Consider the following 25,828-nt stretch of genomic DNA (forward strand, 5'->3'; position numbering starts at 1 on the left):
GGGCAGTTACTTCATTGTCTGATAGTACCTAGCAGAACCGGCCACAGGGAGCATGAAGGTGAACGTGTGAGGGATACTCAGGGAAAGAGAGGGGCGCGTGTTCAGATGGGCCTGCTTTGCGGTCCTGTGGGAGAGATGCTGCTGGTGAAACAATCGAGGCAGAATGATCTCAAGTCAAAGCTACCGCCTGTGTAACTTGGACTGTTTTATTCAAATATGAAAGCTCAGATGGTCTCCTTCAGGGTCCCAGCGAAGCTCTCGCCCTCACATGCTTGGGGGCTCTGGCCTGTTTGGCGTGTTGGTCACTGTTTCAACATCAAACTTCTCATTTTGTTTCTAAACCTTTAATGTGACTTTTGGTCAAGAAGTTCTGCTAGGGAAAAAACAGGCATCATAGCATTAAGCATTTACTCAGAAAGAGCACAATTGCCTATGTAATGTTCATTCTCCATTTTAAATGTTTGACCTGATCAGATAAAAAAATAAGTCACTTTTTCACAAAAAGCTCAGAATTCCTCCGAATGGTCATGAATGGTGACGGGCCTGCTGGTGAGGGGGTTGCTTCCACAGGCTGTGTCATAGTTTTTCCACAGTTTACTTTTAAAAGGAGAAATATTCTGTTGACTTTGTTATTTCGTTGTCATGGGGCAGAAATAAGTAAACAACACTGAAAGTGCTACGATTGCAGATGAAAGTGCATAGAAAAATCTTTGATTGGCACAAGCAAGAATCTGTTCTCCAAGGACCTTTGAAAAAGCATAACCAGCACAGAGCTCCACAACCCAGACTGACAGGCAGTTAACGTGATTTCTGTGACCCAAGGGGTGCCAAAGGAACACGTCCTTTATGGAGTCAGGGGTCATGGGTCATGAGCCGTGGTGGATATTCATACACAGAAGACATAGAATGTTAGCTCCTCAGTCTGAGTTTAAATCCTAGCCCTACCCTTACTAGCACAGGAGCCTTGTATATATCTCTTTATTTTAAAGGAAAAGATAAGAAAATGTCTCCCTGGACCTCAGTTTCCTCATCTTTAGGATGGAGATAATAGAATTTTCTTAACAGGGTTGCTCTGAGATCCAAATGAGAAGTCACAGGAAGCCTAGCAGACACTAGGTAAATGTTGGTATAATGATTATTGGATACCTTCCAATTTATGATTTTTATTGCTACAAAAATTATTTAGTTACATATAAGTAAAATGTAAGATAAGTTTGGCAAAAAAATTTTTTGGCCTAAACCTGTGTGTGTGTGTTAATCACTCAGTCATTTCTGACTCTGTGTGACCCCATGGACTGTAGCCCACCAGGCTCCTCTGTCCATGGAATTCTTAGGCAAGAATACTGGAGTGGGTTGCCATTCCCTTCTCCAGAGTGTCTTCCTAACCCAGGGATAGAACCTGTGTCTCTTGTATTGGCAGGCAGATTCTTTACTGTCTGAGCCACCAGGGAAGTCCTAAACCTGTTTAATCAATTCTTAGATGTATTATTTTTTCATGTTTTACTGTCTCTAGATTCTACATTTTATTTTACAATAAGTGACAATATGAAACTATTGCTGGCCTTTATTTTTCACATTTTAGCATCTCAAAACTGGAATGAATCTTATAATTGATAGCTTGTTAGATTTGATGACTTATAATCACAGACAAAATTGCCTCCTTTAGAACTTACAGTTGTAACAAAACTGTAGAGATTTTATTGATAGCAGTAATGCACCTGTGGCATACTTTTCGATTACATTTTTAATTAGACTGTCCAGCAAAGTTCATAAATTACATGTATTAACTGCCTCTATAAATAAATTCCATTGCCTTTAAGAATGCACAAAAGGCATTAAAACAGGTTATTAAAAGAGCAGAAAATCCCCAGAAGAGGAAACTAGTACATAAAGTAAGTTTTCATTCATTAGATGAGCATTGAATGGATAGATATAATAGATATAGGTGATTGGACGGAATGTCAGTTGGAGAGGCATTCTGTAAAACAGAAATAATACAGAACTGCCTCATCCATGTGATTACATTGGATATTCTCTAAAAGCAATGCCTATGGGAACATGAAGGTCTGAAGTTACATTCTTTAATGTCCTCCCCCCCTTCACATACACATACACACACACGGCAGGGGTGGGGTCACTGGGGAGGTGGGGAGAACACACTAAAGGTCTAAAAGAAGAGCTAGGCATCATGGATATATATTTAAATGTGATATACATTCACAGGGTCTTCTTAGTTGGAGAAAGTAGCTGTATTTGTTCTGTTCTCTTTACTGGATATTTACTGGATTATTCAAATAAGTCACTGTTTAAACTGTAGGACTGTGGTTCTCTGCAGGCATGTTTTCCAGAATCAGAGCAGAAAGCATTTCTAGGAGAGTGGATACTAAACACTGTGCTTAGTCACTCAGCACATTGTGTCCGGCATTGTGTCCAACTCTTTGTGATCCCGTGAACAGTAGCCCACCAGGCTCCTCTGTCCATGGGATTCTCCAGGCAAGAACACTGGAGTGGGTTGCCATTTTCTTCTCCAGGATGCTAAACATGCTTTTACCCAAACCAATGGATTCTAACCATCTCCATGCCATCTCAGAAATCCTAAACTTTGATTGTTAAACCAAGTGGATGGTCAGCCCATCCCTTTGAGCAGTGCCTCTCTGCATAGTATCATAGGGGAGATGGTCATTTCCATGTAACTTCTCAGTACACAGGCCAGTTGCATAAAGTGAAAGTGAAATTGCTCAGTCATGTCTGACTCTTGGTGACCCCATGGATTGTAGCTCACCAGGCTCCTCCATCCATGGGATTTTCCAGACAAGAATACTAGAGTGGGTTGCCATTTCCTTCTCCAGGGGATCTTCCTGACCCAGGGATCAAACCCAGGTCTCCCACACTTCAGGCAGACTCTTTACCATCTGAGCCACTAGGAAAGGTGCGGCCAGTTGCATAGCTTCTTAATAAAGTGTCCACTGCAGCATAGGAAACTGAATTTGACCTGCTGGGCAAAGACCTACATTGTTTTAAACAATAGGATAATGTTGTTGCTGCTGTTGTTCAGTCACTTAGATGTGTCCACCTCTTTCTGACCCCATGGCCTGCAGCACACGAGGCTTCCCTGTCCTTCACTATCTCCCAGAGTTTGAGTTTCTTGAACAGAGGAGCCTGGTGGGCTACAATCCATGGGGTCACAAAGAGCCAGACACCATGGAGCAACTAACCTGAATTAGGATAATGGCTCTTCCTTGATTAAAGTCTTGCATATTGAATTTGGTAAGAGTAATTATAAGGAAGAATTATCCAGGCCATCCTAAGAAAAGCAGCAGGTTATCATAACAGTATGGACTACACCTGACTGGGAGAGCCCCAGGAGCCAAGGCACCTTCTGCCTTACACAGACCTTGTCCTGTTTTTCCAAGGCATCAAGCCCCTGTAAAGTCCAGGTCTCTGTAGGTTCTTCCCCAGATTTCTATAAGAGAAAAATTCCTGCTCTTATGAAATGTAGTATAATATTTCCTCTAACTCCATTACTAAAAATATCAACAACCTCAGATATGCAGATGATACCACTCTAATGGCAGAAAGAAAAGAGGAACTAAAGAGCTTCTTGATGAAGGTGAAAGAGGAGAGTGAAAAAGCTGGCCTAAAACTCAACTTTCAAAAAACTAAGATCATGGCATCTGCTCCCATCACTTTATAGCAAACAGATGAAAAAAAAAAAATGGAAACAGCAACAGATTTTATTTTCTTGGGCTCCAAAATCACTACAGACAGTGACTGCACCCACAAAATTAAAAGACACTTATTCCTTGGAAGAAAAGCTATGGCAGACATAGATAGCATATTGAAAAGTAGAGACATCGCTTTGCCAGCAAAGGTCCATATAGTCAAAGCTATGGTTTTTCCAGTGGTTATATCTGAACATGAGAGTTGGACCATAAAGACTGAGTGCCAAAGAATTGATGCTTTCGAATTGTGGTGCTAGAGAAGACTGTTGAGAGTCCCTTGGACTGCAAGGAGATCAACCCAGTCGATCCTAAAGGAAACCAGCCCTGAATATTCACTGGAAGGACTGAGGCTGAAGATCCAATACTTTGGCCACCTGATGGGAAGAGCCAGCTCACTGGAAAAGACTCTGGTGCTGGAAAAGATTGAAGGCAGGAGAAGGGGATTACAGAGCATGAGATGGTTCGATAGCATCACTGACTCAATGGACATGAATTTGAGCAAACTCTGGGAAACAGGAAAGACAAGGAAGCCTGGTGTGCTGGAATCGCAAGTCCATGGAATCGCAAGGAGTCAGAGATGACTTGGTGTCTGAGCAACAACAACAGAAGTCAAAACACTGTGAATTATAGTAAAGGGCACTTTCTGTGCATGTGGAGCATGTACATATCCATTATGATATTTAACTGAGTCTGGAAAACGTGAAAGTATGCCTGACAAGAACGTACATATAAAATATTTCTGATTATCTTGAACTCCTCTGAACTTGCTAAAGAAGCTGCTGGAATATCCAGTTGTTTTCTTCAGTTGTCTGATTTGTAAAATAAAAGTATTTGAATTGGATTATTTGCTAAAATCTCTCCCACTTTACAATCTTAATGTTTAATATCATGGAGCAAACCAAGTTACCACAAGCTTGCCAATGACCATTGAAGATAGCAGGGCTGTCCTTTTCACCAGTAAAGGCACAGCAACTTACCCTCTTGATATTTCTTAGACATTGACTTCTAACCAGTTGGTCATGTCATTGGTCTTGAGATATACCCACTCATCCAGATCTTTTTAGGAGTTAAGATCACATGATTCAGATGCTGAAAAGGATATGGAGGAGAAGAGAACCCTCCTACACAGTTGGTGGGAATATAGGTTGATGCAGCCACTGTGGAGTACAGTATTGAGATTCTGAAGAAAACTAAAAATACAATTACCATATGATCCAGCAATCCCACTCTTGGGATATACTCAGAGAAAACCATTATTTAAAAAGATACATGCACCCCAGTGTTCACAGCAGTACCTATTTACATTAGCTAGGCCATGGGAACAAACTAAATGTCTATCAACAGATGCGTGGATAAAGAAGGTATGATGGGAATACCAGACCACCTGACCTGCCTCTTGAGGAACCTGTATGCAGGTCAGGAAGCAACAGTCAGAACTGTACATGGAACAACAGACTGGTTCCAAATAGGAAAAGGAGTACGTCAAGGCTGTATATTGTCACCTTGCTTATTTAACTTCTATGCAGAGTACATCATGAGGAACACTGGACTGGAAGAAGCACAAGCTGGAATCAAGATTGCTGGGAGAAATATCAATAACCTCAGATATGCAGATGACACCACCCTTATGGCAGAAAGTGAAGAGGAACTCAAAAGCCTCTTGATGAAAGTGAAAGAGGAGAGTGAAAAGGTTGGCTTGAAGCTCAACATTCAGAACACAAAGATCATGGCATCTGGTCCCATCACTTCATGGGAAATAGATGGAAAAACAGTGGAAACAGTGTCAGACTTTATTTTTTTGGGCTCCAAAATCACTGCGGATGCTGATTGCAGCCATGAGATTAAAAGACGCTTACTCCTTGGAAGGAAAGTTATGACCAACCTAGATAGTATATTAAAAAGCAGAGACATTACTTTACCAACCAAGGTCCGTCTAGTCAAGGCTATGGTTTTTCCCGTGGTCATGTATGGATGTGAGAGTTGGACTGTGAAGAAAGCTGATCGCTGAAGAATTGATGCTTTTGAACTGTGGTATTGGAGAAGACTCTTGAGAGTCCCTTGGACTGCAAGGAGATCCAACCAGTCCATTCTAAAGGAGATCAATCCTTGGTGTTCATTGGAAGGACTGATGCTGAAGCTGAAACTCTAATACTTTGGCCACCTCATGCGACGAGTTGACTCACTGGAAGAGACTCTGATGCTGGGAAAGGTTGGGGGCGGGAGGAGAAGGGGACGACAGAGAATGAGATGGCTGGATGGCATCACCAACTCTGTGGACATGAGTTTGAGTGAACTCCGGGAGTTGGTGATGGACAGGGAGGCCTGGCGTGCTGTGATTCATGGGGTTGCAGAGAGTCGGACACGACTGAGCGACTGAACTGAACTGATACATATATACAATGAAATATGACTCAGCCATGAAAAGGAGTGAAGTAGTGCCATTTGCAGAGACATGGATAAACCTAGAGACAGTCATACAGAGTGAAGTAAGTCAGAATGAGAAAAACAAGTATCATGTAATATCATTTATATGTGGAATCTAGAAAAATGTTACAGATAACTTTATTTGCAAAACAGAGACACAGATATAGAGAACAAACTTATGGATACTAAAAGGGAGGGAGGATGAATTGGGGGTTTGGGGTTGACATATACATACACTGCTGCTGCTGCTGCTAACTCGCTTCAGTCGTGTCCGACTCTGTGTGACCCCATAGATGGCAGCCCACCAGGCTCCTCCGTTCCTGGGATCTCCAGGCAAGAACACTGGAGTGGGGTGCCATTGCCTTCTCCAGTGCATGAAAGTGAAAAGTGAAAGTGAAGAGTCACTCAGTTGTGTCCAACTCTTCGCGACCCCATGGACTGTAGCCCACCAGGCTCCTCCGTCCATGGGATTCTCCAGGCAAGAGTACTGGAGTGGGGTGCCATCGCCTTCTCTGATACATACACTGCTGCTGCTGCTGCTAAGTCACGTCAGTCGTGTCCAACTCTGTGCGACCCCATAGACGGCAGCCCATCAGGCTCCCCCTTCCCTGGGATTCTCCAGGCAAGAACACTGGAGTGGTTGCCATTTCCTTCTCCAATGCATGAGAGTGAAAAGTGAAAGTGAAGTCACTCAGTTGTGTCCGACTTTTAGCGACCCCATGGACTGTATAAAATAGGTACCTAATGAGAACCTACTATATAGCATGGGACCTCTACTCAAGGCTCTGTGGTGACCTAAATAGGAAGGAAATCTTAGAAAGAGGGAACATATATATATATATGTATAACTGATTCCTTCTGCTGAACAGCAGAAACTAACAACATTGTATAGCAACTATACTTCAATAAAAATGAATTAATCATCTGTCTCCAGATTAAGGTGATTCAGTTTTTCTTTCCCCCACTAAAATGGGAAAAGTAACAGAAGTTGTTCTACCTTATACATTTGAAACATCACTTGCTCTGGTATCAGTTTCAACTTTCTTTCTTTCTTTGCCTCTGAAGAAGAGAGCACAGAGGCCTCTTTTTTATACACCCCCAGCCACCCAGCCCTGACCTCGGGGCTCTGCCCCACCTCATTCTCTCAGGACATGGAGGGTTTCCCTTCCTACAAGGTCTGCCTGTTTTTGCAGCTAACACTCACCCTGCTTTCCCAGGGTACATTCTTGGTTGGTTGCAGGTATTGACTACATTTTCTCTTCTTTTTCTTTAGAGGGCTTACTTTCTGCTTGCTCCTGTGAAAAAAGTGTGGTGCAAAATTCGGTCTCTCCCTGATATCACAGTTGCTTTCATAAACAGTGCCCTGTTCCCCACATGAGGGGAGAAACATGAAAGGAGTTGGCTGTTTTGATCCAGCATTCCTTCAGCAGATTAGTTGGCATGTTCAGAAGGTGCAGGCAAATTTAATCCAGAAAAGTATAAAAGTTCATGACCAGTCCGAGCAAATAACTGGAAAAAAAAATCCTTTAAAAGGCTAAGGAGAGGTTCAAGGCTCTTTGAAAGGCATGATCATCTTTTTAAATGTCAAATTCCACCCACTAAATTTCATGCTGTTGTTTTTACCACTCTCATATTTTTTTGGCATTATATTTAATTTTTCTATTTTAAAACCCTGAAATCCCATCCCCCTGCTTTCTCCTGAGACTAAGCATAACATGAAAATACCACAGAAGACTCAGTGGGTAAAATGCAAACAGATTATGACAACACACACTGACTGCTCTGTTTCTTTGCTTTGGAAAGGTTGTGTTCAGAGGTTTGGTGCTCTTTAACATAGAATAGAAAGCTTTACCTTTCAAATACCACCACCATTTGATCAGAAAAATCAAGAGGGTCCCAGTTTTATTTCAGTGTGGTTATCTTATGCTTAACAACTTTATGTGTTTCCCCTTTTTAGAAGCCTATTGATTGAAAGGTGTGAGATTATGAAGTCATAGTTGAAGTGTGATAAACTTAAAGTAGAAACTAGTTATCTCAATAGTTCAAGGTTTTATGATATTCTTAAAGCTACCAGATAATTTAACAGAGTAGCAGAAATATTGCCTTGAAATCGAAAAACTTGGATTCTGGTTCCAGCATTGACTCTCTCACTGTGTAACTTTGAGGAGATACTCAAACTTTCTCTGAATCAGTTTTTCCACCTCAAGAATATGGAAGGAAAACAAGAGCATTTCTGAGATAACTTTCTGCTCTTTGAATTCTCAGCCTAATTCTCTTTCATTGGCTTTAGTCAGAGATGCATGAATTTTCAGTTCATACAGAATGGAAATGTTCTCTTCATAGGGTAAACTTGGCTATATCTAAGCTTCACATGTTGGAGTTTTATTTTCCTCTGTCTTTTTATTAGACTTCTCTACATGTTGTTCAGCTGCTCAGTCATGTTTGACTCTTTGCAACCCCATGGACTGCAGCACACCAGGCTTCCCTGTCCTTCACCGTCTCCTGGAATTTCCTCAAACCATGTCCATTGAATCGGTGATGCCATCCAACCATTGCATCCTCTGTCGCCCCTTTCTCCTCCTACCTTCAATCTTTCCCAGCAGCAGGGTCTTTTCCAATCATTTGGCTCTACATGACAGCCTATTAATTCCAACTTGTCCTTGTGTTTATAGGAGAAGATTCTGCTGTGGCTTCTTCAGTTCATGCAAGAGCAGGGCATCTCGCTGGATGAAGTGGACCAAGACGGCAACAGTGCTGTTCATGTGGCCTCACAGCATGGCTACCTTGGGTGCATACAGGTACACAGGCCCTGCTTCTCTGGAGAAATGAGTGCAACAAGTAGTAAAACAGAAAATGGGAATTTAGTTCCCTCGGAGAATGTCTAGATTAAATCAACTTTGTCTCTTTAGTGGATAATAAAAGAATCAAATTGATATCTGTGTATTTCCAGAAATGCACACAAGCATTGGCATAAACAGCTGTCTGGGTTTCTCCTTGAGTGTCACAGGATGTTGACAGGGTCTCTTCTTGCCCTTTCAGCATTGCCTGAAAACCCCAGTGCTGAGGACAGTAGATGTTAAGTACCCCGTGTTCTTAAGATAGCAGAAAACCCCTGTCAGACGGATATCGCTCAGACTGTCACATGGCCGGTGGGCCGTTCCTGCTGTCATTAGCACACTTTTTCTTCCCAAGTGTCTGAAAAACAGGACTGAATTTTCAGGAAACAATTGGAAAAATTCCTTAGAGTATCAAGTAGTATGACACAGTGGAGACACAAGAGACGCAAGTTGTTTCCCTCAGTGGGGAAGATCCCCTGGAGGAGAGCATGACAACCCACTCCAGTGTTCTTGCCAGGATAATCCCATAGATAAGGGAATAGATAAGAGTCTGGTTATAGTCCATGGGATCGCAAAGAATCAGACACGACTGAGCGACTAAACACACACACAGCAGATAGTAGGCTGGTGAGAGAGGGTCCTGTGGTTTTCTCCCTTTCTTTGTAGTAGGACTGAGCTTCTTGAATACATTCGAAAAGCCCAGAACTGATTATAGGAAGCCCTTGATATAGGCCCCCTCAGCCCGTGGGCAGGTTCAGCAGGGCCCTGATTGGCTAGCCAGTCCACCCAAGAGCCTCAGGTGACCTCACCCTTTTAGCCAAACATACCTGGAGAATTTTACTGTGTCTTATGTGTGTAGTGATGGAAAGAGGTTGGGGAGTGGAGCCACATGCATCCCCCTGCCCCAGCCACTTGAGGGGACCTCCAAGAGCGCTGCTTAGAGAGTACAGGCTTCCTATGAGAAGAGGGGTCGGCATCTCGTCACGCAGCTGAACGCAGAGCTGCCCAGAGCTGAGCCTCACCAGGGCTGCCGCCCTCACAGCACATGGTGGGGGGGCCCTGAGAGGAGCCTGTGAATGTGAAAACTGGGCAGTGCTCCTATGTGTAGTAGTTTAACATCTGTTAATCCCAAACTCCCAGGCCTTCCCTCTCCCACCTGCCTGTACAGCATGGGAAACTATTTTTAATATCTTGTGATAAACCATAATAGAAAATAATATATAAAAAAGAATACCTATATGTGTATAACTGAGTCACTTTGCTATATAGCAAAAACTGACACAACATTTACTATAGTTGATAGTAAATCAACTATACTTCAATTTGTTTTAATTTTTAAAAATAACTGGATGGGCCTTTTCAACTAGAAGGTATAAGGCCCTGACTGACAAAACAATGAGAGAGGAGGGCTGAAGGGGAGGAGGGACAGTGATGGGGGGAGGAGGGACAGTGATGGTGTAAGGAGAGGAAAAGCTTTGAATTGAAACAAAGTTTAGAACTGGTCTGGAATTTACTTTAGGAACATAAATCATCATTACCAGAGTCTGACCAATCACACCATTCTTATCATCGAAATTGACCCAACATCTATGGATTTGTTCCCACATCTGCCTGAAATGTAGGAAAAGAACAATTGACAATATATAGATGAAGGCCATGATTAAAGAAAATACTTTTACCTCCCCGGATTCATACAGTTCAAAATATCTTATGTGTACTTGAGAACTCTAAGAAAATAGTGCTCTTTTTCACCATATTTGGTAATATTTCTTTTATTCCAAACTTAACAGGCACTTACCAAGGTTTTCCTGTGTGCCAGTAGACTGTATCTGAAAGAGAAAACTGGGCAGTGAGAACCAGTTGCTCAGAAAGGTAGAGAGGATTAGGAAATGACAGGAGAAGATATGAAAAAGCTGTAAATATGAGGCAAGAGCTGAATAAAACCAGAATACAGAGGCAATAGCAAAAAGATCTCTACAGGGTCTCCTCACATGCAACTGATCTGTGGAAAGCCACATTAACAGGAAATATTCCAAGTGTCTGGGAAGTTTCCCCACTATTGTTGGCAAAGCGTGTGTCTTCTAATTTAAGACACCCAGTTGTGAAAGGAGTGATGAGAAATCAAAGTATATAGAAAAGAGAGAAATTTAAATTACTACCAGGGTCTGAAGAAAGATGAAAGGAGTAGCATTGCTTTTTGTGGAGGAAAAATAATTGAATGAAGACTGAAAACTTCATTTTTCCATTTAATAGAACACTATCAGATTTAATAGTCTTAAAGTAAAAAAGAGTAAACTTTTATCAGCTAATAAATGACTGCAAGCCAAAGAAAACCGGCTGATATCACTAATTCTGTTTGAAATTTCAGTTTTGTTTTTTTTTTAAATATGTGAGGAGAGGCAGTCTGTCCTTTCAGCGTGTTCATCTCCATTTAACGCAAATGATATTTTTGGCACTAGGCACCATGGATGTGGAAACTTGGACACTCTTGGAAGTAAGTCTCTCCACTGGGTGTGAGAAAAAGTAGGTACAAAGAGATTGAAAGTAGAAAAGGGAGTGAGCAAGTGTCATTATGATGTGAGGAGGGAGCTGAGTATGGGAAACACTGGAAAGAAAACTGCAGAGGCCAGAGCCAAGGGGAGTGCTAACAGTGTGTTTACGCTGTGTCTCTGAGAGCTCAGTGCGGGGTGGGGACACTCTGTGAGCTGAGTGGCACAGTGACTTTTCATGGTGTGTAATCCTAAACTGAGTGGAACATGAAGCTCCTTAGTGACCTCTGAGTAGTCTAGGAATTTTAAAATAACAATTATTTCTTGTGGAGAAAACATTATCTATTACTAAAATAAATCCAGAGGTCTACAAACTCATCTTGATAGTGTCAAAAAAATATATCAGACTATGACAATTGACTAATATTGATGTGACAGCTTTTTGTGGAGTCTATTGTCACCACAGCATAAAAACTGTGATTTTTAAGAATTAACGATGTCAGGGAATTCTCTGGTATACCAGTGGTTAGAACTCTGTGCTTTCATTGCCTGAGGGCACAGGCTCAATCCCTGGTCAGGGATTTAAGATCACATAAGCCAAAATACAGTAAAAAGAAAAATAACTAACAATTTCAACCATGCTCCTTCAAATCTTTCTCCCCTATATTAATGATACATTGACAAGATTCCTTAACTTTTTACCTTTGTTTGACTATTAACATATCCTTCAAACCAATTAAAAAATTTCAGTCTTATTTCTAATTCAAAGTATTCTCCTCTCCAACCCAGATCAGCTCAGGGTAGAAGGAACGAGGTTGGGACAGAAGCTTGACTAGCTTGTTACACTCCACCTTAGGTCCTATTCACCTGTCTCTCCTGGGCTCCACTGTTGAGGACAAATAGAAGTATGAAGAGAGAAAGTCAGCTGTCTCTTTGCTTAACTGGCAGGGGTCATGGCATCTCCCTGAAAGTTGTCTTGCTTCTTTAGCTCACTAAGATTTGCCACTGATGTCCTTGGAAGCAGCCTTCAGGGGCTGTGTGTCTGGTGGATGTGGTGGGTGGGGTCTTTCGAGGGTCCTTTAGAGCCTCTCCACTGCTGACAGGGAGATGTGGCCCCGACCTTGTACTCTCCTCCCCATACAAGCTCCTCCACTGTGTTGCTTCCCACTGCCTCCTGCTGCTAAAGAACCTTCTCCATTTTCATCGGGTGATAATAAGCTCACAACATGCTCCCTTCTACAACATCTGCTCAATCTATGGGACACATCCTCGCCAGGGCACTGGTGAGAATACAGGCCCTTGCCATGACAATTCTCTCCTGTTCTTTTTGTCTCTGATTGGGTAGGTTCAGCACCAGATCAAGTGTGTTCCCCAAAAAGGAACAGGTAAAAAAAGTTCCTTCTTTTTCTTACGGGCATCCCTAAATTCATGAGCCCACCCATTGAAAGGGACAGAGCCTCTCACTACAGACACTGCCCTGCTCATCTCATGAAGGAAAGGACTCCTAAGGACAACACGTCCTTCTCTCCTTACCAGTGTCCTTGTGAGGCTGGGTGGGGTTGATAGTAGTAGGGTTGGTTGGTTGTGTCGTTGTAGGTTCTGAAGGGAGGCATCTGATACTGACTGCTAAAATCTCACTAGAAGTCCTCTTTGTATGTGAGGCTCCTTGCCCCCACCCTGTCCTGCTGTGGAGTCTGGTGACTGACTTTGGAACAACAGGAGAAGTTCCGTTCAACCTTCTGTTACATTCATTAAAAAGTAATATTTATGGACATACCTAAAGAACATCATACTAAGTAAGTCAGAAAAGCAATTATATGATATCAGTTACATGTGGGATCTAAAAAATAATACAAATTATTCTGTATACAGAACAGAAACAGACTCCCAAACATAGGAAACAAATTTATGGTTACCAAAGGGAAGAAGGAGGTAGGGGAGGGATACATTTGGGAGTATGCAATTAATAGATGCTAACTGCTATACATAGTATAGATAAGCAACAAGAGTTCACTGTATAGCATGGGGAACTATATTCTATATTCAATATCTTGTTACAACCCATAATGGAAAGCAACCTGGAAAAAAGAAATATAAAAATGAATCACTTTGCTGCACACCTGAAACTAACAAAATTGTAAATCAACTATACTTCAAAAGTTTTTTTAAAAATAATATTTAGAGGGAAGTCCTGACGGATCACATGTCTCTGCCTTCTCTAACAGACCCTGGTTGAGTACGGAGCAAATGTCACTATGCAGAACCACGCAGGGGAAAAGCCCTCCCAGAGCGCTGAGCGCCACGGACACAGCCTGTGCTCCCGGTACCTGGTGGTGGTAGAGACCTGCATGTCGCTAGCCTCCCAGGTGGTGAAGCTCACCAAGCAGCTGAAGGAGTGAGTGACCTGTTTGTTCCATGAGAACCCGTTCTGGCTGGTCAGCGTTGTGCTTAGGTGTCAGCCCGGTCCTCAGAAGGCTCCCTTGCGCGGGTGGTACAGGGAATGCCTGGTGTCCTCCTCATCTTCTTTTCTTCCCTCGTTCCAAGTCCTCACAGCTGGTGTTCACGCTGAAGATGCCACCTCTGTGGAGGCAAAATGATATTTAAGCTAAAAAAGAATGCAGATCAAGCGTCCTCAGCAGGAAACTTAAGCCACAGTGGACTAGGGGAGAGAGCCTGTCTCTCTCTGTCTTCACATCTCAGGGATCCAGATGATGTAATGGGTGCAGAAAGCACATGTGGGCATCATTCCAAACTTCTGTCCTTAATAGTTCAGCAAATTATAAAGAGCATGAGAGAGAAAGTTTCAAGATGAGCCAGTTTCTTAGTTTTCTCAAAAAAGAAAAATGTATATTTGGGAAAGTACAGGTACCCTGGTAACCATTGCCGCAAATTTATTATAAAAATTAAGCAGACAATTCACAAATCCTCAGAATGAAAAATCCTCAGAATGTGAACTCAGGATGACATTACTTAAAACATTCTTTATCCAGTTAAACCCAGTTCTTTTTTTGATGAAATAATGAAGCTGGTACACATTGCATAACTAGATGTCAGGGAAGCATGGCTGGGAAGTTGCCAGGATGTGCTTGAAAAAAGGATAGCCCAAGGAGAAGTCATCTAGGGGCTCTCAATCAGGTTGAAGGACTAAGAGCTGAGGCCCCTCTAAGGGGACAGAGGTCAGCCCTTGGAGAACACATTGGCCAAATGACAGTTGCCATACTGGTAAAGGAATCATTCAAAATCAAAAACAGCTCTCAAAGTAATGGTAACAAATTAGGACGATAGACCTTAAAAATTAAGTTTTAGGGGAGAAAAATGAAGTTTTACTTTAAAATTATATTTAATTTTACTTTATATTTTTTATAAATTTTACTTAAAAAAATATTTTTTTCTTTTTTCCTTATGAAAAAGATCTGCAGTTGGTGGGAGGCCTTAACTGGTTAGAATTAATTCATGCAACAGTGACAAGTCCTTAGATCCTCTGGCTCCTCACTAAACTTGGGAAACATTTCTCTCTCTGCTTCTGCTCTCGTGCCTTAGAGGTTAAGAGTTTCTGCACTCCTCCACCCTTCCCCTGTCAGTACCTAGAATACTGTCTCTAATGAGTTTAGGCTTTCACTAGAAAAAAATTTAAACTTAAAAATTAGAGGAGTTCCTTTCTCTAACAATCCTCTGCCCAGTTACACCAGACTCCCCTGGGGCAGGTGAGCTAATCAAGCTTTGAAGGTCTGGATGTAACTGAAAGGGAAATGCACACAAATTCCAAACTCCCTTCAGGAAGTTATCTCGTCAAGGCAAACATACTTGTACACATGTCTTTATGTACATGTATAGGTATTTCTGAAAAGAAGTTCCTAGAAAAGGAATTACCAGAACAAAGGTGCATACATGTGGTTTCTTGTTGTTCAGCCACTAAGTCATGTCTGACTCTGTGACCCCATGGACTGCAGCACACAAAGCATCTCGTTCCCCTCACTGTCTCCCAGAGTTTGCCCGAGTTCATGTGTGTAGAATCGGTGATGCTATCCAACCTTCTCATCCTCTGTCAACCTCTTCTTCTTTGCCTTCAGTCTTTCCCAGCATCAGGGTCTTTTCCAATGAGTCAGCTCTTCATATCAGGTAGCCAAAATACTGGAGCTTTAGCTTCAGCAGCAGGCCTTCCAATGAGTATTCAGGGTTGATTTCCATTAGGATTGACTGGTTTGATCTCCTTGCTGTCATGATACTTGTAGATAGATGCTGCCTAATATCCTTCCAGAAATGTTGTACCAGTGGATACTACCCCCAGTAGTGTGTGGACATATCCATCGAGAGGAGCTTTAAAATAGTCCAGTGGAATTTTTTTTTTTTAAAGGTTTGTACTCAGAGAAAAGATGGAAAAACCTTCCCCTCAATCTCTCAGCACAGAGTTGGAGAGGCTTTCCTGAGCTGTAGTAGTTGCTTTATTGGTAGAACTCTTCAAGGTCAGGGTCTTGGCTGCTCTCTCTGCTGATGATCCTGGGATAAAACACACATGTACACTAATAGACAGCAGTTATTCTACTGTCTCCAAACTGAAGGCTGTAGACAGTTGTAGTCAAGCCAATGAGAATATGAAATAAGAGAGGTTATGCTGGAGACCCTAGTTTTGTACTTACTGTGTGTTTCAGTGAGACTGACAAAACTAAAACAGAAATTCACTTACTCTATTTAGTCCACTGTACCCTTCAGACTCTAGGGCACCAATAACATCAAAAGGTGCACAAGGAAGGATGGAAAACACTACTTTTTCAGTCCAAAATTGTGAGTGGGAGACAGTCTTGAGCGCCTTTTCCTCCTAGGATATTTTTACCAGTCCTTCATCAACATAGCTGTTAATTCGAAATGGTACCCTTCAGCTCTCTTAGACATCCTGATCTATAGGTGTAGTGGTATCAGTGGGTTGAATTGTGGCCTCATAAAATGATGTGTTGGAGTCCTGACCCCTAGGACTTTGGAATGTGAGCTTATTTGGAGATGGGTCTTTACAAAAGTAATCAAGTGAAAATTAAGTCATAGGATTGGGCCCAATCCAAGATGATTGGTGTCCTTGCAAAAGGGGAAAATCTGGACTCAGAGACAGACACACACAGGGAGAAGATAATGTGCACAGGAAGGCAAAGATCAGGGTGATTCATTTAGAAGTCAGAGAATGCCAAAGATTGCTAGTGAACCACCAAACACTGGGGAGAGGCATAGGGCCAGTTCTCCCTCACAGCCCTCCAAGGAACCAACCTTGTCAACACCTCGATTACAGACTGCTAGCCTCCAGAACTATGAGAAAATTAACTTCTGTCGTTTAAGGAAGGCAACTTGTGGTACTTTGTTAGAGCAGCCTAGCAGACATACTGGACAAAGGCTCACATATTTTCATATATTCATATTTCACATGCTCATATATTATAATTAAAGTTGATTAGTCCTTTCTGAGGGCTTTTTTAGAACCTAGATAATAGAGTCCTTTTTTTTCTCCATACATACCTGGGATTCCTGTCATCAGTCAACCTAATTGCCTCCAAATAGTTTTCTTGACTGTGTCATAATTCACATTGACACCTAAAAACCCTTTAAAAGGAGACTGTAATCTTGCTTCATCTATTTTAATCCCTCACCTAATGTTTTTCTAAAACATTGACACGCAATACCAAATTTCAAAGTAGGAAAAGTAGAAAGCTCCTGTGTGTTTTTTGTTTTTTGTTTATTCTTTAGATTAGGGTCAGCAAACTGTAGACTATACACTGAGGCCCAATCCACCCCACCACCTGTTGCTTTTTTTTTCTACCACCTGTTTTTGTAAATAAAGTTTTATTGAAACAGAGCCATACGTATTCTCTTACATATTACTGAGTGTTGATTTCACAACCACATAAGCTGAGTTGAGTAATTATGACACAGAATTTGTGGTGTACAAGCCTAAAATATTTAATATTTGACCCTTTAGGGAAAAGTTTGCTGGCTTCTGCTTTATTTCAGTGTGTGAGTCACAGAATGAGCAAGATAAAATAAGATCACAGACTTCTTAAGCCTTGGGGATGGAATGTTAGTGCTAAGACTGACCACTTCTGAGAAAAGGAGAATATCTGGGGCTGGTAGAAGAGTATTATGCGAATCTGATCTCTCAGAATTAAATAGAGGTAGCCAACAGCTGTTGAGTATGTGCAGTGACATTTGGCAAGGAGAAGACTGAACTTCCTCAAGCCAGCATCAAAGATTCAGCAACTCTTTTTAGAACACTTATAACTCATTGATTTAGTTCTTCCTTCTGACTCATGGGGGCTGCTACCAGTTTTGATACTTAGTTTTCTACTCCTATGACAAATTACCACATACTTAGTGGTTTAAGACAGTGGACATTTATCTTATAGTTCTGAAGGTCAGAATACCAGAATGAATTTCTCTAGATTAAAATCAGGGTATTCACAGTCTGCTTTCCTTTCTGGAGGCTCTCAGATGAAAGTCTGTTTCCCGCTCATTCAGGTCATGTAGCAGAATCAGTTTCTTACTGAAGTCTCTGTTTTCTTGCTGTCAGCTGAGAGTCATTGCCAGCTCCTCGAGGCTACTGCATTGCTTGGCTCACAGCCGCTTCCTTCATCATCAAAGCCCCCAACAGCAGGTAGAGTCCTTACCACACTTTAAGTCCCTCTGGTCTCCTTTTCTGCCTTCTCTTCACTGTTACTCATGTGGTAGATTGGACCCACCCCGTAGTCCAACCTTAATTCCCTTTTTATCACATAAGGTAACATAATCACATCTTCCAGGGATTAGGATGTGATAGACATCTTTGGGGGGCAATGGCGAGTACCACAGGAATACTACAGAGATCGGTAAATACTGCTTACTTCTCTAAAATCAGAATCAATTTACTTTTTCAAGTTCTATAATAATATGTGTTTTCTAAACAGATTTTACCTTCGTTAACCTATGGCTTTTAACCTATTTTCTTAACTTTAAATAAAGCACATTCTGATGCATATGCTTCTATGTCCAGAGTAAATCAACTGTTGCCATACACAGTTTTATCTTTATATGAAAAATACCAAGTTATTTACCTGGTAGATCAGCGGCTTCCCTGGTAGCTCAGCTGGTAAAGAGTCTGCCTGCAATGTAGGAAACCCTGGTTCAATTCCTGGGTCAGGAAGTTCCCCTGGAGAAGGGAAAGGCTATCCATTCCAATATTCTTGGGCTTCCCTGGTGGCTTAGACAGTAAAGAATTCACCTGCAGCTCGGGTGACCTGAGTTCAATTCCTGGTTGGGACCATCCCCTGGAGGAGGGTATGGCAACCCACTCAAGTATTTTTACCTGGAGAATCCCCCTGGACAGAGGAAACTGGTGGACTACAGTCCATGGGGTTGCAAAGAGTTGGACGACTAAGCACAGCACAGTATACCCAACATGGAAGCAGTTTGCTAGCTTTGTTTTATTTGGCTTTTTTCTGATGGCTAAATTAACTCAATTACTTTATAAATTCAGACAATTTAGGGAGAGTGAGTAACATTTTGGAGTATATCCTTCTAGCTTGGGGTGTGGCTGGGGGTTGGGGAAAGAGAGAGAGATTTCTTAAAAATGAGATAATGAGATTATATTACACACAGCTAACTTCTTTTTTTGTAACTTTTTTTTTACTTAAGGAAAGTAAATTACACTCTGTGTGTGTGTATGTGTCTGTTTATATAAATACACTTCATACTGTATACTTTATATATATACACACACGCATATATTAGGGAAGCTTTTTCTGTGTCACAAATATTCAGATATACTATCATTCTTAATAGCTGCCTTCCTAGAAATAATTATAAATTGATTTACTCAGTCTTCGTGATGAGCATTTATGTTAGTTTTCTTACTAATGGGCTTCCCAGGTGGTGCTAGTGGTAAAGAAACTGCCTGCCATGTGAATAATAAATATCTTGGTGAGTACTTTTGATTGTATCCTTAGGAAAATTTCTGAATTATAAGGGTGAAGATTATGCAAATTTGGAAGGCTTTTAGATTTATTGCAAGTTATTGCAAATTATCATGAGAAAGTGTATTTCTATTAATTTATGGTAGTAACCATGTATCAGAGAACTTATTTGTTTTGATTTGTTTTTCCCAGACAGACAATGCAACGTGTCACACTGCAGAACCAGCTCCAACAACTTCTAGAAGCCCAGAAATCAGAGGGCAAGTCACTCCTTTCTTTACCCAGGTAATACCAGAAGTGGTGGTGGTTATGATTGTTAAGTATCTTTAATCTCTGAGCCATTTTCTTGGACTTTCTTTTAATATCTTTTTAGAAGATAACAACAGAAGACATTTTATGTTAATAAAGAGAAATAAAAATAAGCTTTCATAGGGAAGAAGGTACTGGATCTAGGTCAGAAGAACTGAGTTTATCTCTGGCTCTGCCATTTCTTCTTTCCATGACTATAAACAAGTCACTTACTCTTTTAGAGTCTTTTTTCCTCCATCTATGAAATGGAAATAAGGATATGTAGGCTCATAAATGGAGAAGGCAATGGCAAGCCACTCCAGTTCTCTTGCCTAGAAAATCCCATGGATGGAGGAGCCTGGTAGGCTGCAGTCCGTCGGGTCGCTAAGGGTCGGACACGACTGAGCGACTTCACTTTCACTTTTCACTTTCACACATTGGAGAAGGAAATGGCAACCCACTCCAGTGTTCTTGCCTGGAGAATCCCAGGGATGGGGGAGCCTGGTGGGCTTCCGTCTATGGGGTCGCACAGAGTCGCACACGACTGAAGTGATTTAGCAGCAGCAGCAGCAGCAGGCTCATAAAGTTGTTGACAATGGGCTTGGGAAAATTTGTGCAAAACTGATATGTAAAAAAACAAAACAGTAGATACATTTGGTAGTCACAGCATAAGGTATGAGGCATCCCATTCTGGTTATGGTTGCCACCATGGAATGTTTGTAGTTTGATTGAAACAGACATTATTCTTATTTCAGTCTTAGTGATGTGGAAGTTATTCGCAGCAGTAAAGCCACGCAGTGGTTCGTGGTTGAGTTATTTTAACCCAGTAGGAGATTATCTCACATATCCTCCATCCTCTTTCAGTTCACCATCCTCCCCAGCTTGCAGAAAGTCCCAGTGGAAGTCCCCAGACGCAGAGGATCAGTCTGTAGCCAAAAGCAAACCAGGAGTCCAGGAGGGGATTCAGGTTCTTGGAAGCCTGTCAGCATCCAACCGGGCAGGGGCTAAAGTGAAAGACGAAGATTCTGATAAAATCCTACGCCAGTTATTAGGAAAAGATATTTCAGAGAATGTCTGCACCCAGGAAAAGCTGTCGTTGGAATTCCAGGATGCTCAGACTTCCTCGAGACATTCCAAAAAGATCCCCCTGGAGAAGAGGGAACTGAAGTTAGCGCGGCTGAAGCAGCTGATGCAGCGATCACTGAGCGAGTCTGACACGGACTCCAACAATTCTGAGGACCCCAAGGGCACCCCTGTGAGGAAGGTAGACAGGCCCAGACCGCAGCCCATTGTGGAGAGTGTGGAGGGCGTGGACAGCGCAGAGAGCCTCCACTTGATGATCAAGAAACACACCTTGGCATCAGGACGAAGGTTTCCTTTTAGTATCAAGGCCTCCAAATCCCTGGAGGGCCACAGCCCATCCCCCACCTCAGAGAGCAGCGAGCCAGACTTGGAATCCCAGTGTCTGGGCTCAGGAAACACCCCCTCAAGCCAACCCTCTGGAGAAGCCCCTCAGCCCAGCCCTGACAGCGCAGCCGCCCAGAAAGTGGCCACGAGTCCCAAGAGTGCCCTCAAGTCCCCGTCGTCCAAGCGCCGGACATCTCAAAACTCAAAACTCAGAGTGACCTTTGAGGAGCCGGTGGTGCAGATGGAGCAAACTAGCCTTGAACTAAACGGAGAAAAGGAGCGAGAGAAGGGCAGGGCCCTCCAGCGGACGTCCGTGGGTAGCGAATCAGGGGATCAGCTCAAAAGGCCTTTTGGAACCTTCCGATCCATTATGGAGACGCTCAGTGGCAACCAGAACAATAATAATAACTATCAGGCATCCAACCAGCTGAAGACCTCCACCCTCCCCTTAACCTCCCTTGGGAGGAAGGTGACGGATGGTAAGGGAAACACCGGGAGCTCTGCTAGCAAAGGAAAAAGTAAGGCGGTGAGTGCTGTTTGGAGAACGTCCCTTTTATTCCTTTAAATTAATTATGTTATTCCTAACGCCACAGATTACAGCCCTTGGCCACCTCGAGGGAATCCCTGGAAGAATTGTAAACGCATGGAAAAACAGACTCAAGCATTTCTAATGAGATATGTTGTGTTGAGTACCTTTTACTCTTCCTTTGGAAATTGAGAGAGGATGATTAAACAGGTCACAAGAGATTATATCCTGGTCCCTAGATTTCCCCAAGTAGTTTGAGTGTTGAGAATTAGGAGTTGTAGACAGGGAGGCATTTCTACAGGATTAGACTACAAAATCGATGTGAAATCAGGCCTCTCTTCGTCCCTGATTCTGCCTCAGGAAGAGTTAGTTCTCCTCATGTGACTGGACAGTTTATTCTCGAGCCCATTAAACAGCATACAAATAGAAATTCTGTTTCTAAAGACTTAATTACTCAGCTTTAGAAAGACCTTTGGAATGAATACGCTACAGGGACCTCCACATTGACATTTTATGACACAAGCCCCTAAGGAAATCCTAGTGGTCTACAGTGCTTGCCAGCACATGGGATGGCAGAGTGTGTGCCATGAACCACACTGTATAATTGCATTTATTGTAAAACCACACCTTGCCAGCACACAGGGGATGGCAGAGTGTGTGCCATGAACTACATTGTGTAATTGCATTTATTGTAAAACCACATTATAATCTGGATTTAAATCCTGTGAATAAGAGATATGAACATCTTTTTAAGCAATGTTTCCTGCATGCTTTGTGCCTGCTATGCCCTTAAAATCATGGTATAGCAAAATGTGAAATCCTCTGTGGAATAGAAGGGCCCAGAATATACTTCATGGTAACTAGAGAGTCAACACCTGCATAATTTATTATTTGTTATAAGGTATAACCCCATTCCAGTGAGGTCTAAGAACTTTCCAGGCTCTTTTTGCAGTACCAAAATCAAATTTTAGTTAATATCACTCAAATTAACAGCACACAAATTTTAATTGCACATTGATTTCCACCGAGTTGTCTTTGTTATAAAGGACTTTAGCATGCGTTTGCTTCAGCTTAGAAAAGTCACGCTTGTGCCCCAAACACCAGGCCCTTTGGATTAAATATGTCCAAACTTATATTGCTGGAATAAATCTTTTCCAGGTAACTTAATGGGTCCTCTCACTGAGGAGTCAAAGATCTCAGCAGTTCCCCATGCACCTTAAAGTGTGTCCAAAGCGTCTTTCCTTTAACCTGTCTCCTGCATGCCTCCTGTTTATTGAGACTTGTGCATGTTTTGAGCTTGTTGCATGTGTTCAGATGATTTTTAATTGCACCTCTCTAGGAGATGTACGGCAGCTGCATCAATCTTTCCTCTAACATGCTGATTGAAGAGCATCTGCGTAACTATGCACGGTACGTGGTGCTAGGGGTGTATCCACAGCAGTGCTAGGCCTTCGCTTTAAATTGCATGACCTTTTAAATGGTGGTCCTAGGGCACCTTTTCGGAGAAGGCAATGGCAAGCCACTCCAGTACTATTGTCTAGAAAATCCCATGGATGGAGGAGCCTGGTAGACTGCAGTCCGTGGGGTGGGTCGCTAAGGGTTGGACACAACTGAGCGACTTCACTTTCACTTTTTACTTTCACACATTGGAGAAGGAAATGGCAACCCACTCCAGTGTTCTTGCCTGGAGAATCCCAGGGATGGGGGAGCCTGGTGGGCTTCTGTCTATGGGGTCACACAGAGTCGCACACGACTGAAGTGACTTAGCAGCAGCAGCAGCAGGGCACCTTTTGCAGGCACTGACACCCAGGAAGTAGAAAATTCCGACTCCTCCCCCAAATAGAAGTTGGCAGATTTGTAACTGGTCCTTAGGAAGGGAGCAGGTACCCTATTGCAGGGGCTTCATTCCAGCAGCAGAGGGCAGAGGAATCTACTCAGATCACAAACAAGCTGTGCTTCCCAGCTGACCTTGACTTTCAGTCTTTGTTTTAATGGTGGTCTTCCCTGGTAGCTCAGATGGTAAAGAACCTGCCTGCCAATGCAGAAGAGCCAGGTTTGATCCCTGGATCAGGAAGATCATCTGGAGAAGGGAATGGCAACCCACTCCAGTATTCTTGCCTGAAGAATTCCATGGACAGAGGCGCCTGGTGGGCTGCAGTCCATCGTGTTGCAAAGAGTCAGACAACACTAAACAACTAACACTTTCACTTTCTTTCACATGAGTAAGTATAGAAATAACACTTCCTGCCGTGGGTGGAGTGAGTCAGCCTCCTATCATAATCAGAACTTTGAAACTGAGCTGAGGTTCTTCATTGCTGATTGCAGACTGAAAGCTCCTTTAGTCAGCAATCTGCTGCCCTCAGGAGAGCTGAGGTCCTGCCATGCTGAAGTTAGTTCAGCATTCAGAACTGCAATGCTGGTCTATAAGCCAGGCTGTGAGAACCCACCACCATCAATAACCAAAAAAGGCCTTTCTTCAACACAATATTCGTGATTCAAAAGGCATGGACTCTGTATATAGAAGGATCATCTCCAAGGTCCCCAGTGACTCAGGCTGCTCCTTGAACAAAGTCCTTCTTCAGCATAGCTTTCCTTCATCCCCAGGATACACACAACTCCCTAACAGAACAGGAGACAGGGCAGTGCTTAGAAGAGAGCAGCTGACAGGGAGGTACTGCAATCAAGTGCCTCTTGACAGGCTTATTCCAGGAGAGATAAACCCCTAACCCCCTTTCAAAAGGACTAATCATTTAAATTAAGACTATGGCATGCCTTTTAGCACCCTTCCAAAATCCTCCAAAATGTTTGTGTGGAGATGTGTTTTTATATAATAATTACAGATACACAGATACAAGCGAATGTGTTGTGGATATAAATGTTAGTTCAGAATTCCAAGGTGTAAGAAATGTCACTCTCTTTTTCTTTCCCTCTAAATCAAATTTAATCCGCTTCATGTCTCCGTTCAGGCTAGAGGAAAAGTAAATCTGTCGTTTTACAGGGTACCCCTAGGGATCTCATTAATTCCATACATAAGTTGAAGGAAGCCCCTTGGAGCTCTGGTATTTACGGGTCACCCTCGTTCTGCTCAGGTCAGGCTCACATGTTGCCTAAGTCTGGGCTGCTTCCCACCACACTGGGGCAGGGTGTCTTGGCCAGTGCTAAGAGCCCAGTGCCTGGGTTGAGAAGGAAATTGAAAAAAAAAAAAAAATACCCATTCCCTTCCCAGATGTTGGTATCAGCCCACTTCTGTTTCTCCCAGCCTATCTTGACCAACTTTGTACCCTTCTGTGTCCGCATCTTAGGTTCTGTCTTCTAGTACCTAGAAAATTCTGACTTTGTCCTTAAAGGGAAATCACCAATAATACTCTAAGGCAAGGGCTTGGGGAACTCCTTTGAAGCAGGAGGAAAAATACCTCTCATTTCTTCCAGCTCCCACAGCACCTGAAAACAAGATAATTAGTATCACAGTAGATTCTCCTGCGAGATATATTTCATCCTGTCTTCTTACAAGCAGGGGAACAAAGCTAACAATCTACTATAATAGGATTACAGAAATCAAAGCACAAAAGGAGGTTATGAGGCTACTCAGATATCTGACAGCTGGGTTAACACTTTCCTTCTCGGTTAAAGGAACAGTCCTTCTGAAGATCCAGTTTTGAACCTATCAGATTCACTGACTTTATGTATTAAGACAGTTTCCTTTCAGTAATAAAGCGAAACCCCAAAATTATAATTCAGTGTATTTAGATAAACATCCAGACCCCCTCCCCGTCCCTATCATATAAAATCAACTTGTATTTTATCATGGTTTTAGTTTGACATGTGTTCCATGAAAAGTGAAAATGCACTAGTTTGTTCATTGTAGAGTGAAAAGTTTTCTCCTATTCACTCACCACACACACAGGTAGGGAGGACCAGCCCAGTTCACTCCTTAGATAAAGTAAGAATGGCTATATCTAGTTGAAATAAAGATCCCTCAGAGAAGTAAGCTAGCATGGGAATGTGAACATGCAAAATACCTATTTATTCTTGTTTTGTCTTTGGGATCCATAGCACGGGCATCCCACAGAAAGAGCGGGGGGGAAGGAAAAAGCCCAAGTGCCTATCTATAAGTGTTGCCTTCAAATCTTGACCCAAGAATTTTCTTGAAGGCCACATGGTTCCTCTGGGGAGCAGGGATTGCCTGGGATCATGTAACTTTGGAAAGCAG

General features: G+C 42.4%; 1 protein-coding gene across 3 annotated transcripts in view; it reads left to right on the forward strand.

Moving 5' to 3' along the window:
- The window catches only part of SNCAIP (synuclein alpha interacting protein), a 164,733-nt gene that overhangs the window by 130,728 nt on the left and 8,177 nt on the right, over positions 1 to 25,828 (forward strand). For 2 of the 3 annotated variants that reach the window (XM_088838795.1, XM_055430038.2), the window contains 5 exons: positions 8,819 to 8,944; positions 13,698 to 13,867; positions 19,590 to 19,682; positions 20,550 to 21,618; positions 22,958 to 23,028. In XM_088838795.1, coding sequence (XP_088694921.1) covers positions 8,819 to 8,944; positions 13,698 to 13,867; positions 19,590 to 19,682; positions 20,550 to 21,618; positions 22,958 to 23,028 — 1,529 coding nt within the window. The remainder of the gene's footprint in view (positions 1 to 8,818; positions 8,945 to 13,697; positions 13,868 to 19,589; positions 19,683 to 20,549; positions 21,619 to 22,957; positions 23,029 to 25,828) is intronic. The other variant, XM_055430040.2, reaches the window with a different exon arrangement.

The sequence above is a fragment of the Moschus berezovskii genome, chromosome 8 (assembly GCF_049115385.1).
Source record: "Moschus berezovskii isolate FMDL1 chromosome 8, NW_MosBer_1.0, whole genome shotgun sequence".
Taxonomy (NCBI): domain Eukaryota; kingdom Metazoa; phylum Chordata; class Mammalia; order Artiodactyla; family Moschidae; genus Moschus; species Moschus berezovskii.